The sequence below is a fragment of the Lissotriton vulgaris genome, chromosome 3_1, assembly GCF_964263255.1.
Source record: "Lissotriton vulgaris chromosome 3_1, aLisVul1.2, whole genome shotgun sequence".
Taxonomy (NCBI): Eukaryota; Metazoa; Chordata; class Amphibia; order Caudata; family Salamandridae; genus Lissotriton; species Lissotriton vulgaris.
In genome coordinates, this window is record NC_141689.1 from 635,599,372 (window position 1) to 635,614,700 (window position 15,329).

The 15,329-nt window shown below is 51.4% G+C and overlaps 2 protein-coding genes across 2 annotated transcripts in view; one reads left to right on the forward strand and one right to left on the reverse strand.

The window, feature by feature from the left end:
- Positions 1-15,329, reverse strand: part of SKIC3 (SKI3 subunit of superkiller complex) — a 1,256,060-nt gene that overhangs the window by 782,167 nt on the left and 458,564 nt on the right. The window lies entirely within an intron of this gene.
- Positions 4,270-14,680, forward strand: LOC147726856 (uncharacterized). The gene is made up of 2 exons (XM_086963000.1): positions 4,270-5,891; positions 12,517-14,680. The coding sequence occupies exon 2, from the start codon at positions 12,771-12,773 to the stop codon at positions 13,872-13,874; it is 1,104 nt and encodes a 367-aa protein (XP_086819126.1). The 5' UTR covers positions 4,270-5,891; positions 12,517-12,770; the 3' UTR covers positions 13,875-14,680.

A 15,329-nucleotide genomic window follows, 5' to 3' on the forward strand; every position in this document is an offset into this window, starting at 1 on the left:
GCAAATATGTGGTCTTCCACAAACTCCATGCCTCTGTTCTTGAGCTTCTCTTGTGTGCATTTGCTGTTCTTTCACACCTATTCAATTCTGACCTCTAGTGTATCTTGTTGAGTCATGAAAGCTGCCCTAATTGGAACTTTTTTGGAGTCTTCTACAATGTTGCTGAAGAAATGCATTAGTCTCAAATTCCTCATACATTTGTTTATTGCCATTTCACTTTTTAGTGCATTGGCATTGTATGTTGGAATGTATTAAAGACCCTTTTGTTGTATTTGTATCTGGTTCTCTCTTACAAAACTTTACTGGAGATAATGATGACTAAGATTTTGTGTGTGACACACTAAAGTATAAAAAAAGTGATGGAAGGAACGCTTGAATTAACCTCAACAACCAGTCCTGGGTTGCTTATGTTCTGGTTCAGGAAGGACATGACTTGGCCATTTGGGCTGGACAGTTGCCACTGAAACAGGGTCAAGACTGATTTTCATGTAGCTGTGTATAAAATATCAATCAATCAAAGCATTTATATAGCGCACTACTCGCCCAGAGGGTCTCAAGGCGCTAGGGGAGGGGGGGTCCGCTACTGCTCGAACAGCCAGGTCTTGAGTTGCTTCCTGAAGGCGAGGTGGTCCTGGGTCAGGCGGAGGTGGGTCGGGAGGGAGTTCCATGTCTTGGCGGCGAGGTAGGAGAAGGACCGTCCCCCTGTGGTGTCTCTTCGGATGCGGGGGACGGCAGCGAGGGCGTGGCCGGTCGATCGAAGCTGGCATTTGGGAGCATAGAAGTTGAGGCGGCTGTTGAGGTATCCTGGGCCTTGGTTGTGTAGGGCTTTGTGTGCGTGGGTGAGGAGTCGGAAGGTGATTCTCTTGTTGACCGGGAGCCAGTGCAGGTCTCTCAGGTGTATGGAGATGTGGCTGCGACGGGGGATGTCCAGGATGAGTCGTGCTGAGGCGTTCTGGATCCGCTGGAGTCTCTTCTGGAGTTTGGCGGTGGTTCCGGCGTAGAGGGAGTTGCCATAGTCCAGACGGTTGGTGACGAGGGCCTGGGTGACCGTCTTCCTGGTCTCGGTGGGGATACACCGGAAGATCTTACGTAGCATGCGCAGGATGTTGAAGCACGACGAGGAGACAGCATTGACTTGTCTGGTCATGGAGAGGGAGGAGTCCAGGATGAAGCCCAGGTTGCGTGAGTGGTCTGTTGGTTTGGGTGGGGGGGCCACCAGGAGTCGTCCCAGGTGGAGGGTGAGGATCCCAGGATGAGGACTTACGTCTTGTCCGAGTTCAGTTTCAGGTGGCTGTTCTTCATCCATTCGGCTACCTCTTTCATCCCTTCGTGAAGGTTGGCTCTGGCGGTGGCGGGGTCGTTGGTGAGGGAGAGAATCAGTTGGGTGTCGTCGGCGTAGGAGATGATGTTGAGGTTGTGCTGGCGTGCGATGTCTGCGAGGGGGCTCATGTAGACGTTGAAGAGGGTTGGACTGAGCAAGGAGCCTTGAGGAACGCCGCAGATGACTTCGGTGGCTTCAGATCTGAACGGGGGAGGCGGACTCTCTGTGTCCTTCCGGCGAGGAAGGAGATGATCCACTCCAGTGCCTTCTCCTGGATTCCAACGTTGCTGAGTCGCTGCACTAGTGTACGGTGGCAGACAGTGTTGAAGGCCACGGAGAGGTCTAGGAGGATGAGGGCTGCTGTTTCTCCGTTGTCAGGCAGTGCTCGGATGTCATCCGTGGCTGCGATCAGGGCGGTCTCGGTGCTGTGGTTGGCCCGGAAGCCAGACTGCGAGAGGTCGAGGGATCCGTTCGTCTCGAGGAAGGCGGCCAGATGCTTGTTGACGGTCTTCTCGATGACTTTTGCAGGAAACGGGAGCAGCGAGATGGGGCGGTAGTTCTTGAGGTCGGTGGGGTCGGCTGATGGCTTCTTTAGTAGAGCTCTGAATTCGGCGTGCTTCCAGCTCTCCGGGAAGGTAGCGGGGTCGAAGGAGGTGTTGATGATGTCCCGCAGGTGGGGTGCGATGACAGCGTCGGCCTTGTTGAAGACGTGGTGAGGACAGGGGTCGGTAGGAGATCCGGAGTGGATGGAGTTCATCGTGCGGACGGTGTCTTCGGTGCTGATCGGGGTCCAGGCGCGGAGGGTGGTGGTGGGGGGCGGTGGTTCGGTCGTGGCGTGCGTCGGTTGAGTGCTGAAGCTGTTGTGTATGTCCGCGATCTTGTTGTGGAAGTGGGAGGCAAGGGAGTTGCAGAGGTCTTGCGAAGGGGTGATGTCGTTGTTTCCGGCATTGGGGTTGGAGAGCTCTTTAACGATGTTGAAGAGTTCCTTGCTGTTGTGTGCGTTGTTGTCCAGTCGTTCCTTGAATGCGATTTTCTTGGTGGCGTGGATGAGTTGGTGGTGTTTTCGGGTGGCGAGCTTGAGGGCGGTCATGTTGTCCGGTGTTGGGTCTCTGCGCCAGGTTCTCTCGAGGGCTCGGCAGTTCTTCTTGGAGCTCTTGAGTTCGTCGGTGAACCATGGGGCTTTCTTGCTACCGGGTCTGCTAGGCGGGGTCTTCAGAGGGGCGAGGTCGTCTGCGCAGTTGCTGATCCACTTCGCGAGGTTGGTGGCCGCCTGGCTTGGGTTCGTTGCGCTGGTGGGAGGGTTCATGCTCAGGGAGGTCGCGAGCTGGTCGGCTTTGAGCTTGTTCCAGCTTCTGCGTGCAACCTGTTGCTGGTGGTGGTGGATCGTGGTCCTTCTGAAGCTGAAGTGGACGCAGCTGTGGTCCATCCAGTGGAGTCAGGTGGCGTGGCTGAAGGCGATGTCCTTGCTGGATGAGAAGACGGGGTCGAGTGTGTGTCCGGCGTAGTGGGTGGGGGTGGTGACCAGCTGCTTGAGTCCCAGGTTTGCGAGGTTGTCCAGCAGGGTGGTGGTGTTGCGGTCGTTGTTGTTCTCCAGGTGGAAGTTGAGGTCCCCGAGGAGGATGTAGTCAGCGGAGAGGAGGGCGTGCGGGCTGATGAAGTCGGCGATGTCTTCGCTGAATTGTGTGCGTGGTCCCGGGGGTCTGTAGATGAGGGTGCCTCTGAGGGTGGTCTTGGGGTTGATGTGGACCTGGAAGTGCAGGTGCTCGGCGGGTGCGAGGGTGTCGTCTGTGTTGGTCGTGATGCGGATGGTGTTCCTGTGGATGATGGCGATGCCTCCTCCGGTCTGGTTTATGCGGTCCCTTCGGATGATCTTGTAGCCGTCTGGGATGGCGATGGCAATGGCGATGTCGGGCGTTGAAGAGGCGTTCATCCAGGTTTCCGTGAGGAAGTCGACGTCTGGTGAAGTTGTGTCGAGCAGGTTCCAGAGCTCGATGGCGTGTCTGTGGACGGAGCGGGTGTTGAGCAGGATGCATTTCAGGTGGCTGCTGCTGTTGCTCGTCTTGGTCTTGGTTGGTGCTGGAGTGGTGCAGGTCCGGATGCAGGTGAACTTGCAGGAGTTGCAGAAGAAGGGTCCGTGGGTGCGTCTCGGGGTGGCTCGGTAGCATCCTGGGATTCGGCCGGCGTTGAGTGCGTTGAGGGTGGCGGCGTCGTACGTCCGGCGGGTGGGCTGGGGTCTGCGGGTGCCAGGGGTCCTGGCATTGGGCGCGGTCCAGGCGCGGACGGGCGCAGACGGGCTTACCAATCGGTGCTCCCCCTGCGCGCGTCCGCTGCGCGGTCGCTCTGGGGGCGTCATAAGAAGGGGGACGAGAGGGCGGGTCAGCTGGGCGGCTCGGCCAATGGGCCGGTGGTGGGCGGGGCCTGTGGCGAGCTGCGGCGAGAAACTGGCGAGCGGGCGGCTCTGCTGAGGCTGGGCCACTCGGGGGGACAGGGGGGCGTCGGCGGCGTGGCATGCAAAATAACGATGAGTTGGGATGCAACCAGTGGCTGAGATTAATTCAAGCATTCCATTTATCACTGTTTTGTATACTAAGAATTAGTGTGCAGAACCAACAGAAATACCTCTTTAGACAGTTAAAGTCTTAGTTCAAAATGGCACAGAACAAACAAAAAATATAAATAAAAAAAGAAAACTGTATTATCTATCCGTGCATACAGTTTTGGTGTAGTTCCTAAATATTTGGCTTAGTTTTTTCCCCTATGGTTCAAATGAGGATGCACTTACAGAAAAAGACAGTAGCACTCTTAGATTTGCTTGGTTTTACTAAGGAAAACATTTCAGATTTTTTCTTGTTGTACCTCTCTCTTGTAGTTTTAGTGGCTCATTCAGTTCTTTAGAGGTAGTTGTTTCTTCTGTAGATCCTTGGGTGCTAAGTTTACTTTGTCTCTTTGTTGGGTAAACTCAACAAAATTGCACATTTCATTTGTTTTATAGGCAAAAGAAGACCTTGCATTCATTTTATTCTTTGGCAAAGTTTGTCAATTTGTTGCTAATCTCCTCCAATGTTTCTCCACAATCTGTTTCATTAGTTTTTTCCTTAAATTCTTTTTTGAGCTGTTCAATTTCTTCATCCCTCCATTTAAGACGTGTGAAAGTTCTACCACTATATGTAGAATTAAATTCATGGACCTTTTATTTAAAACTGCATACAACCTTTCCACTAATTTGCTGCTCTGTTGGCAAAGTGTTGGTTTTATTGCGATATGTAATCTACAGGAAATCCTCTTCGCCTTGTAATACTGTATTAGTGTTGTTGCGTGTGATCTTTCATTGATCTCTTTTCCAACAAGATTGTTTGGCAGATCCTAGTTATGTTACTTTCTCTTTAGTTTCTTTAATTAATAAATATATTTCCATGCTTAATCTGCTGTAAAGCCCAGAGATGGTGCTCCAATTTTGGTGAGATTGAAAATGTCCCCAGAGGACGTATGGTTCAGTTGACTTTGTGAATTCCAATAAGTTTCTTGAATGAGAACCCAGTGGCAATTTATTTAACACTGACTTTAATACTTCTCACTGAGTTTTATGAAATGCTCAATCATTTTGACTCTACAGCAAGGAATGCAGGAAATTAACTACACACTGACTGGTTATTTAACTAATGTATACCCTTAAGACCTCTGCGTATAATGGGTAAATCTTTAAACTTGTTAGATAATGCAATATACAATTAATACTACGGTTTTATAAAGGAGGATGCAGACACATTCCCATTACAAAGATACAGAAGCCATACCAATTTTCACGCACTCATATCAATATGTTTTAGGACTATTTGTGTAGAATTAGCAGAGATGAGCATAAATACTGTAGCATCCAAGATATGTTATGTGAAATGTAACCCAGTGAAGAATGGCAGAACTGAGCCCGTAATAAATCTGGAGTACATGAGAAGACATTGAAAAGAAGCTAGGACACGTCACCAAATTGAATATATATATATATATAAAGTTACCATGTTTGTTTTTAAAAGGTGCAAATAAAAACGAGGCATGACTGAATATGAACAAAAGAGAAAATCCTTGGTGTGCCATTACTTTTAAAATCGCTGTGTTTTTAGATTCACTTTAAAAACCTACCTTGCACTCTGCTGATTATTCTGCAGTCGCTAACTCCCTTTCCCCGCATCTGGCGCTGCTCAGCCGAGTCACGGGCTGAGATACACGGACATCGGGCGGTGGAAATTAGCAGCGGCCATCTTGGGTGGGAGGCTACACCTGCAGCGTTCTAGTCGCCAGCATATAAGGAGAAGGACATGCCTCCGCGCAGCGGACGCGATCAGCGACGCACCGTATCAGTGCAGGAGTCACGCCTGAGTTCAGCCCATCTGCGCTAAGGAAGCGCCAGGGGCCAGGAAGGCTGACTTTTCAGATATTTATGTCCCAGTCAGCCCCCTATACTCTCTAAGTGCATTACAAACACTTAAACCCCCGTGGAAGTCTTGTCATCATACGCTTACACCTGAGGGGCTACTAGATGCTCCTAAGTGCCAATGCACTGGGAGAGGAAGGAGTAGTTTCTGTCCTGTAACTCCAGTTCTGTAGTAGGGGTATCTCTGTTATAGTCATAATCTAGTGAATAGTCCCGCCCATGTGCGTGGACCCCGGCAATCAAAAATAATCTCTTAAGTTGTCAAAATCATGCAGAAACTGCAAAGACACTTAAGAGAGAATTTAAAGACAAATAATGCAGCCTATATCCACAGGCTACACTGTCCAGTACTTCAACTAGAAATTCCACCAAAAATCACCACACACAGCCCAGCCTGCCAGTTTCTACCATAGAGAAACCTGCCTCCCCCAGTCCCAGACTCAGGAATGATAGAGAGGAAGGTAGGGACAGACAAGCCCCATAGGCTGCCATTATGCGGCTTAAATAGGATACTGTGCCTTTAAGAGAACTTTCCAGACTTCTCCCAGTATCCCAGAATGCATAGCAGGTCCAACTTACTTTCAGTTCTTTTTGAAGGCGTATAAAACGCCAGACCTGCAGCATTGTTCACATGAAGAATTCTCCACCAGGGAGGAGGGAGGGCGCTTATGACTATAACAGAGATACCCCTACTACAGAACTGGAGTTACAGGACAGAAACTACTCCTTCTGTAGTAGGGGATCTCTGTGTATAGTCATAATCTAGTGAATAGAATGGCAAGCCCATCCCCACAACTAAGCGGTGGTGGAGAATAAGTACATAATGCCACTATTGTGCGAACAAATTCCGCAGCGAAGCCTGTCCAACCTGAGCGTCTGCCCTGGCGTCAGTGTCCAGGCAGTAATGTTTAGCAAAGGTATGAACCGACTTCCAAGTGGCTGCCTTGCAGATTTCAGCAATCGGCACGTTACGGAGCAGAGCCGTCGTGGCAGCTTTGCCCCTGGTGGAATGAGCCTTAGGCTTACCTCCTAAGGTCTTATTAGCTTTCTGATAACACAATTGTATGCAGGACACAATCCACCTAGAGATGGACTGCTTAGAGGTCGCAAGACCTGTCCTGACCGATCCATAATTGATAAACAACTGGTCAGACCTACGGATATCTTTGGTTTTATCCAGATAAAATTTCAACACCCTCCTAACATCCAGAGAATGGAGAGACCTCTCCGCTGGGGATGAAGGGTTCTGAAAGAACGTAGGTAAAGTTATAGTCTGGTTGACATGAAAGTCAGAAATAACCTTGGGAAGAAATTTAGGGTGAGTACGCATAACAACCTTAGCAGCATGAAATACAGTATAAGGTTCATTACAACACAACGCCTGAATTTCACTCACCCTGCGGGCCGATGTAATGGCCACGAGGAACGCCGCCTTCAAGGACAGGTGCTGCAACGAAGCCTTATGAATAGGTTCAAAAGGTTCCTTCATCAATCTGGACAGCACCACATTCAATTCCCATGAAGGCGAGGGAAGCCTGACAGGAGGGAATACTTTCTTCAATCCTTCCAGAAAATCTTTGATCACGGGGATCTGGAAAAAGGAAGTCTGTGAAGGGCATTTCCTGTAGGCAGTCAATGCAGCCAGATGAACCTTAATGGAATGCACATTAAGGCCAGACTGCGCCAAATGTAAAAGGTAAGGAAGGATGACATCTTCCTTACAGGTCGTAGGATCATGGTTCTTAGACTGGCACCAGATACAAAACCTCTTCCACTTGTAAGCGTATGAAGTCCGAGTGGAAGGTCTCTTGGACTCCTTCAGTATGTCCATGCAATCGTCGGGCAGATTCAGATGGCCATATTGCACTATCTCAGGAGCCATGCCGCCAAACTCAAAGACGAGAGGTTGGGGTGTAACATCCGTCCCCCGAACTTCGTGAGAAGGTCCGGCCTGCACGGCAACCGGATGTGAGGAAGGAGAGACCGGTGAAGTAGGTCCGTGAACCACCACTGCCTGGGCCACTCCGGGGCGATGAGGATCATCCGAGCCCTGGACCGGGCTAGCTTGATGAGCACCGCCGGAATCAGGGGAATGGGAGGAAAGGCGTACAGAAAGCTGTTCGTCCAGTCGATCCATAACGCATTCCCCAGCGTCCCTTGCTGGAAGCACCTGGAGGCGAAGTCTCTGCACTTGCTGTTTTCGGCGGTGGCGAACAAATCTACGTCTGGAGTTCCCCACCTTGCGAAGACTTCTCCCAGTACTTCGTCGTTTATGACCCATTCGTGGTTTTCCTGAAGCAGTCTGCTCAGTGCGTCTGCCTGAACATTCTGCACACCTGGTAGATGGGTGGCCGTTATCGTCAGTCCTCTGGCTAGGAGCCAGTGCCAGATCGCTTGCGCCTCCTGCGACAGAGTGCGCGATCTCGAGCCCCCCTGCTTGTTGAGGTAATACATCGTGGTGGTATTGTCCGTCTGTACAAGCAGAGAGTTGGTCTGGAAGGACGGAAGAAAGGCCTTCAGCGCCAAGTGAACAGCCCTGAGTTCCAGGAAATTGATGTGATACGTGGCCTCCATCGGTGACCACGTGCCTTGAATCTGTAGAGTCCCGGAGTGCGCTCCCCATCCCAGAAGAGACGCATCCGTCACGACAGTCTGCGTGGGAATGTCCTTGTGAAAGGGAACCCCTCTGAGGAGATTCTCCGCCGAACACCACCACTGCAGGGACTGAAGAGCATGCAGCGACAGGCGAATCTTGTCGTCCCAAGATCCTTTCCTCTGATCCCACTGATCCTCCAAGCACTCCTGCAGCGGTCTCATGTGCAGCCGTGCGTGCGGCGTCAGGAAGATACAAGAGGCCATCGATCCCAGTAGAGAAGACACCGTCCTCACTGTTGTAGATGGAGTCGTCATAAGAGCCTGAGCCTTCCGAAGGAGTGATAATCGTCGCTCTTCCGAAGGAGACACGCTTGCTGACAGCGTATTGATGGAGGCTCCCAAGTACTGTATGCATTGGACCGGAGTCGGGACAGACTTGGCCATGTTGATGTGCAACCCCAGCTTGTTCAAGAGAACGCACGTCTTCTGGAAGTGTGCTCGCGCTTCCGAGAAGGAGGATGCCTTGATCAGCCAATCGTCCAAGTACGGGTAGACGAACACCTTGTTCTTCCGCAGGTGTGCCGCTACCACCGCCATGCACTTCGAGAATGTCCTTGGCGCAGACTTCAGTCCGAATGGGAGTACTGTGTATTGATAGTGATTGGTGCCGACTTGGAACCGCAGGAACTTCCTGTGTTTGTGTGCAATGGGCACATGGAAGTAAGCATCCTGTAGGTCTATAGCGCAAAGCCAGTCTCCCTGTTGCAACTGAGGGTAGATCTGGTGCAACGACAGCATGCGGAACTTTTCTCTGCGAATCCACTTGTTTGCCTGTCGCAAATCCAGAATGGGCCTGAACTCGTTCTTGTCCTTCTTGCGAACCAGAAAGAACCGGGAGTACAGACCTCTTCCTCTCTGAGACAGAGGTACGTCCTCTATCGCCCTTTTCCTCAACAGGATATCCGCCTCCGCCTGAAGCTCGCGCAGCTGAAACTGCGAGCTGACCGGGGGAATCGCTGGAGGAGGGCAGGTGAACCGAAGACTGTATCCATTGCAAACAATATTTAGCACCCACTTGTCCTGAGTAATTTTTCTCCACTCTGCCAGAAAAAGTTGGATGCTTCCCCCTACCGGAGTGGGTAACGGATCCGGGGGAAGTAAGTTCCTAGGGCCTAGGCCCTGCCTGGCCCTTGGGCGCCGAAGCCGACTGCTGGCCTCCTCTGCCCTTCTGCCGCTTCTGGAACGGCTTACGGAACGGCTGCTGCTGCTGCGAGTGCCCCGAAGCCTGTCCCCGGCCTCGGCCTTGCCCTCCGAACCGCCGTTGGAACGGGCGGTACTGCTTCTTGGTTTCCTTGGGCTTTTCCAGGCCCACCGCCGTCAGTGTTTCGGCCTCCGCCTTCATGCGGGCCATTTCATCATCTGCGTGCTTCCCGAAGAGGGTCTCCCCGGAAAACGGCAGATTGGCCACCCTCTGCTGCGCGTCCGGTTTCAGGGACGTCAGCCGGAGCCAGGCGTGGCGCCGTTGGTTGATCCCGTGGCAGAACCCGTGAGCAGCCAACAGGGAAGAGTCCGCAGCCGCGCTGATTATCTGGTTGGCCACCAGCATCCCCTCACTCAGGACCTCCATGAAGTCTTCACGCTGCTCCCGAGGTAGATGCTCCGCAAAGCGCTCGAGGGAGTCCCAGAGGGCGCGGTCGTAACGCCCCAACAGAGCCGTGGCACTCGCCGCTTTCATGGATGTCGCGGAAGTCCCACAGATTTTACGCCCCGCCGAGTCCATCCACCTAGACTCCTTGTCCGGGGGAACCGTGGAGGTCGGGGTGGTGGAGTGCTGCTTGCGGGCCGCCGTGACGATGACGGAGTCAGGCGGAGGCTCCGCTCTCAAGAAGGCCGGATCCGAGTCGGGAGCCCGGTATTTCTTCAGTAGTCTGGACGGGGCTGCTCTCGTCACAGCCGGGGTGAGAAACAGCGCCATAGCCGGTTCTTCCAAGCCCGGCACCAAGGGCAGGAGGGGACGAGACATGTGCCTCTGATGTAGAGTCTCGAAAATGACGGACGCCTTCGGAGTAGGCACTGTCAGTGTAATGCCTAGCTTCGCCGCGCCCCTCAACAGGACGTCTTGAAAGGCAACCAGGTCATCTATCGGGGACACCCTGGTGTCCGGCGACCCCGACAGCGTAGGTGAATAGTCCCTGGTCCCAGACGATCTCGTGCGGGAGCGAGATTCGCGCCTCCTATGGCGGTGTCTCGACCTCGTGGAAGATCTGCGCCTAGAGCGAGAACGAGACCTGCCAGCTCTAGGGCGCTCCTTCGGTTTGCGAGGAGGGGTCTTCCGTGGCTTCTCACGGGGACTCTTTGGATCCTCCCGGGGCTTCGGTTTCGGGGTCCCCTTGGGAGGAACAGGCAGTGACGGCAGTGAAGCGGACCTCGGCGGAGGCACCACCGGCCGTGGGGCGGGCCCATGCGGTGGGACCGGAGGTGGAGCAGGATCCTCCGTAGGAAGTGGTGGCACGGGCGGAGGGTCCTCCTTCGGTACGGGTGGAGGAGGAGGAGTCCCGGGTCGAGATGGAGTGTACACTTCCGAGTACACCGAGCCCGGTGAACCTTTAGGGGACGGGTGCGGAGATCCATCCCCATCCGCAGGCGACCTCTTCCTCTTGCGTCCACTGGAAGTGGCGTGACTCCTGGGGCTAGCGCCCCCTCTGCGTCGTTTGGGAGAGGGAGACCTACTCCTCGACGCTGACCGCCGTCTGCTGGACGCAGAACGACGCTTCTCCGGCGTCGAACGGCGCTTCCTGGACTCCGGCATCGAACGTCGTCCCCTCGACGTCGACCCTCTCATCCTCGGCGTCGAACGTCGACTCCTCGACGTCGATCCCCTCTTGCGCGACCTCTCACGTCGTCCTCTCGACGTCGGGCGGTCCGCCCTCGGCGTCGATCGCCGTCGTCGTCTTGATGTTCCCGACGTCGAGGAGCCCCTCGACGTCGATCGGCGGTGTCGCCTCGACGACGATCGGCGGTGTCGCCTCGACGACGACCGACGGTGTCGCCTCGACGGCGAGCGTCGGTGCCGCTTCGACGGCGAGCGCCGATGCACGTCCCTGCGCCTTCGGCGTCGGTATGAAGACCTCGACGTCGACGAAGACGATGACGTCGACGGCGGCTTCGACGTCGGCTTCTCCTTCGCCGTCGAGTCGTCGCGCCGTCTCGACCCGGAGCCCCGGGGAGACGGGGAGCACGCCGTCGTCATCCCTCTCGATGCCGCCGTCGAAGCCTTCGACGTCGACGGAGAATGGGATCGTTGGCTGGACTTCCTGCCCCCGGGGAGCCCCCCAGGGGCCTCAGCAGAGGCAGAGGGATCCCTCCCAGGCTGCCCAGACCCACCTGCAGCACGTTGGCGCCTATCCTCCAGGCCAGCCAGCCTGATCTTCAATCTGTCCCTGAGTGTCCTAGCAGAAAGTTGCTGGCAGATCACACACTCCTCAGGGCCATGATCTTCTGGAAGGCACACGATGCAGACATCATGGGGGTCGCTTTTGGCCTTCTTCCTCTCACATGCTGGGCACTTAACAAAAAGGCCAGGCATTTCGGAGCCCCAAAACGCCTAAAAAACAGCACAAGGGTGAGAAGAGAACACCAAGCAGTAATCACAGCACTTTTAAAAGTCAAAAAGTGCAAAAACGAATTCAATAAACCCTTGAAAAAGGGAGAGCTCAATGCCAGGGTCCTGTAAGCAGGAGCCGGAAAAAAGAACTGAAAGTAAGTTGGACCTGCTATGCATTCTGGGATACTGGGAGAAGTCTGGAAAGTTCTCTTAAAGGCACAGTATCCTATTTAAGCCACATAATGGCAGCCTATGGGGCTTGTCTGTCCCTACCTTCCTCTCTATCATTCCTGAGTCTGGGACTGGGGGAGGCAGGTTTCTCTATGGTAGAAACTGGCAGGCTGGGCTGTGTGTGGTGATTTTTGGTGGAATTTCTAGTTGAAGTACTGGACAGTGTAGCCTGTGGATATAGGCTGCATTATTTGTCTTTAAATTCTCTCTTAAGTGTGTTTGCAGTTTCTGCATGATTTTGACAACTTAAGAGATTATTTTTGATTGCCGGGGTCCACGCACATGGGCGGGACTATTCACTAGATTATGACTATACACAGAGATCCCCTACTACAGAACTGGCTCTATTTCCCCTGCCCCTTCTCACAAGCTGCCAGGGTCCAGGAACCTAGACTCTCCTCCTCTGATCAGGGAAACGGGGTTCCTTATCAATGCACGGTCCCTAGTTAAGAACAACATCGCCTTTAGGGATTTTATTTCAAATAGCAAATAGAGAACCATCGTGGGCATTTATTACGGAGACTTGGGCCTCTGAGTCCACAGGGCCTGAGCTCCTAAATGCAATTCCCGAAGGGTATGCCCTGTCGAGAATGGACAGAGTGGGGCGAAGGGGGGGGGGGGGGTCTGAGCTTCTCCCATCACCTTTAAATTCCTTTCAGGCCATGTACTTTGCTTTCTTTTCCTCCCCTACGGTTTCTATTTCTATATCCCCGGGCCCTAGGGCTGCTTTCAGTTATGATTTACTGAAAGTTCTGGAACCATACATTGATAGACCTAACATGACTGTCCTTGGAGACTTTAATTTCCATTTGGAAAGTAATAACTGTGCGGATACCGCCCTTTTGCTGGATTCCCTGGCCTCTTGTGGGCTGCTACAAGGAGTAGGAAGTTCCACCCATTCTGCTGGACATACCTTGGATGGGGTCTTTACCAACGACCCCAGGTTAGGCATAGGTCTCCCCCTCCCCTTGTCCTGGTCAGATCACATGGCCGTTCCACTTGAATTCACACCCTCTCATTCTGTTGTTCCCACAGCAGATTCTAGCAAGTGGGAACGGAAAAGGAGCTTTAGGGGTGTAAACAACGAGTCTCTAGCCCCGCTGATGTCTAGTCTTATGCCTGCCTCAGCGAAGGATACTGACACAGCTGTCCTTGACCTTTTTAACACCATTACAAGGGCCGTAGACATCTTGGCCCCGATCAAGCAGCACTATTCCGCAAGGAAGCGACCCTCAGCACCCTGGTACTCAGATACCCTCAGATTGCTAAGGCAGGGCTGCAGGAAGCAAGAGAGACTCCGGAGATCGCATCCTGACACTAATAAAAAACTTAAACATAAAAGCCTGCTCAAGGAGTATAAAGCTGCGGTGTTGGCGGAAAAGAAAGCACATTTCACCAAACTGACTGCCTCCCTCACCTCTCCTAGGGAACTGTTTAAAATTGTTGATTCTCGGTCTGTTCTCCAGTCACCCGGCCCCATAGTAGCAACCCAAGAATTGTGCGATCAGATCTCAACCTTCTTTCACGCTAAGATAACGGACATTCACTCCGGCTTAGTAGCCCTTAATTCAGACTTAGAGGCCTCTCCTGCCTCGGTGGCACTCTCTACTGAAGAACCGGTAAGGGCCCCAGGTAGCAACTTCACTAACTTCCCCCCACTAACACTGGAGCAATTGAGTCTGTTTCTGGATTAACTTAAATCCGGATCTCCCCTTGATCCCTGTCCTTTGAAGACTCTAAAAGAGTGCAGGGAGGTATTGCTCCCTCCACTTTTGGAGGTGATCAACCTGGCAATTCACGAAGGTGTCTTTCCGACTTCATGGAAAATGGCCATAGTTTTTGGGTCGAATCCGTAGTCTTTTCAACTCCAGCAACCCGTACTATTTTCACCAATTTATGCTAGGATCTAACTCCATACAATTCCTTGCAAGAGCTAACGACCCGAATTACTATAAGAGAGTGAGGTTCAAGACCGCTAAAGATGCGGTTCGAATATGGAATATAATAATGGCTTTGATAAAACTTCATTTTTCCATCCTAATCTAACACTTTGGAATAATCCTGGCTTACCTGGTATTTTTAGTGATTCCGTTGTAAAAAATATGGGCTGACTTAGGTGTAACTAAGCTGGGTGACATATGGCTCAATGGGCTTTTTAGAGTTTTAAACATTGAGAGTACTTTATAAACTACCCGAAAATATGCAATTTAAATATATACAGATACGTAACTTTTTGATTGGCAAAACGAAACTTAAGGATATATTAGACTCAGATATTTGGGTATGTACATATGGGGGGAAGGGGAAAAAATAAATCTATAATCAGCCTGGCCTATAAATGTTTTACTCAATTTAAAACTGATGATTGTCCTAAGTTGGCGCAAAGATGGGCTTCTAAACTGGTTATGGGTATATCACCGAACAACATTTCTTCCTTTTTAAATAACATTGACAAGCTTGTTCATTCATCTAGTTTAAAATTGCAAGCCTACAAGACTGTTTGCCAGCTATATTATACTCCGCTACAAATCTCTTGATGGACCAGTAATAATGCTTCAAACGATCGCATACAATGTCCGAAATGTAATTTATTGGCGGCTGACCTAGAGCATATGATTGTCTCATGTCCTACTTTACGTATATTCTGGGAAAATCTAGAAGATATTATGAAGCAGAAACAACTGATCTCTGCCCCATTATCAGCAGGGATGATACTCTTAGGACTGCAACCAACTACCGCTCCATTTAAAGATTTGCTTTTAATTTTGCTATCATGTGCTAGATTGATCATTGCAAGGGTATGGATATCAGATAAACCACCTCACGTGGCTGAGTGGTGGTTTTTGGTGAATGAAATATATGACATGGAATCTGCTTTGGCCAAAAAAAGAGGGGATCGCTCACTAAAGAAAATAGATAAAATCTGGGAAACTCTTCTTCCAGGATAGATTTGATGTTTCTGCTAACTATTAAGTGATCTGCCTTTTGCATTTGTTTTGCTTGCTTTTTCTTATTTTTTTGCATTCTATCTTGTTTTGCACTATTGATCTTTTTCTTTTACAGATATGGAATATTTTTTTTCCTTCTTTGTATTTTTTGATTTCTATGTTTCTGCTACACTTATAATTAGCTAAATGACTTATTTGTGT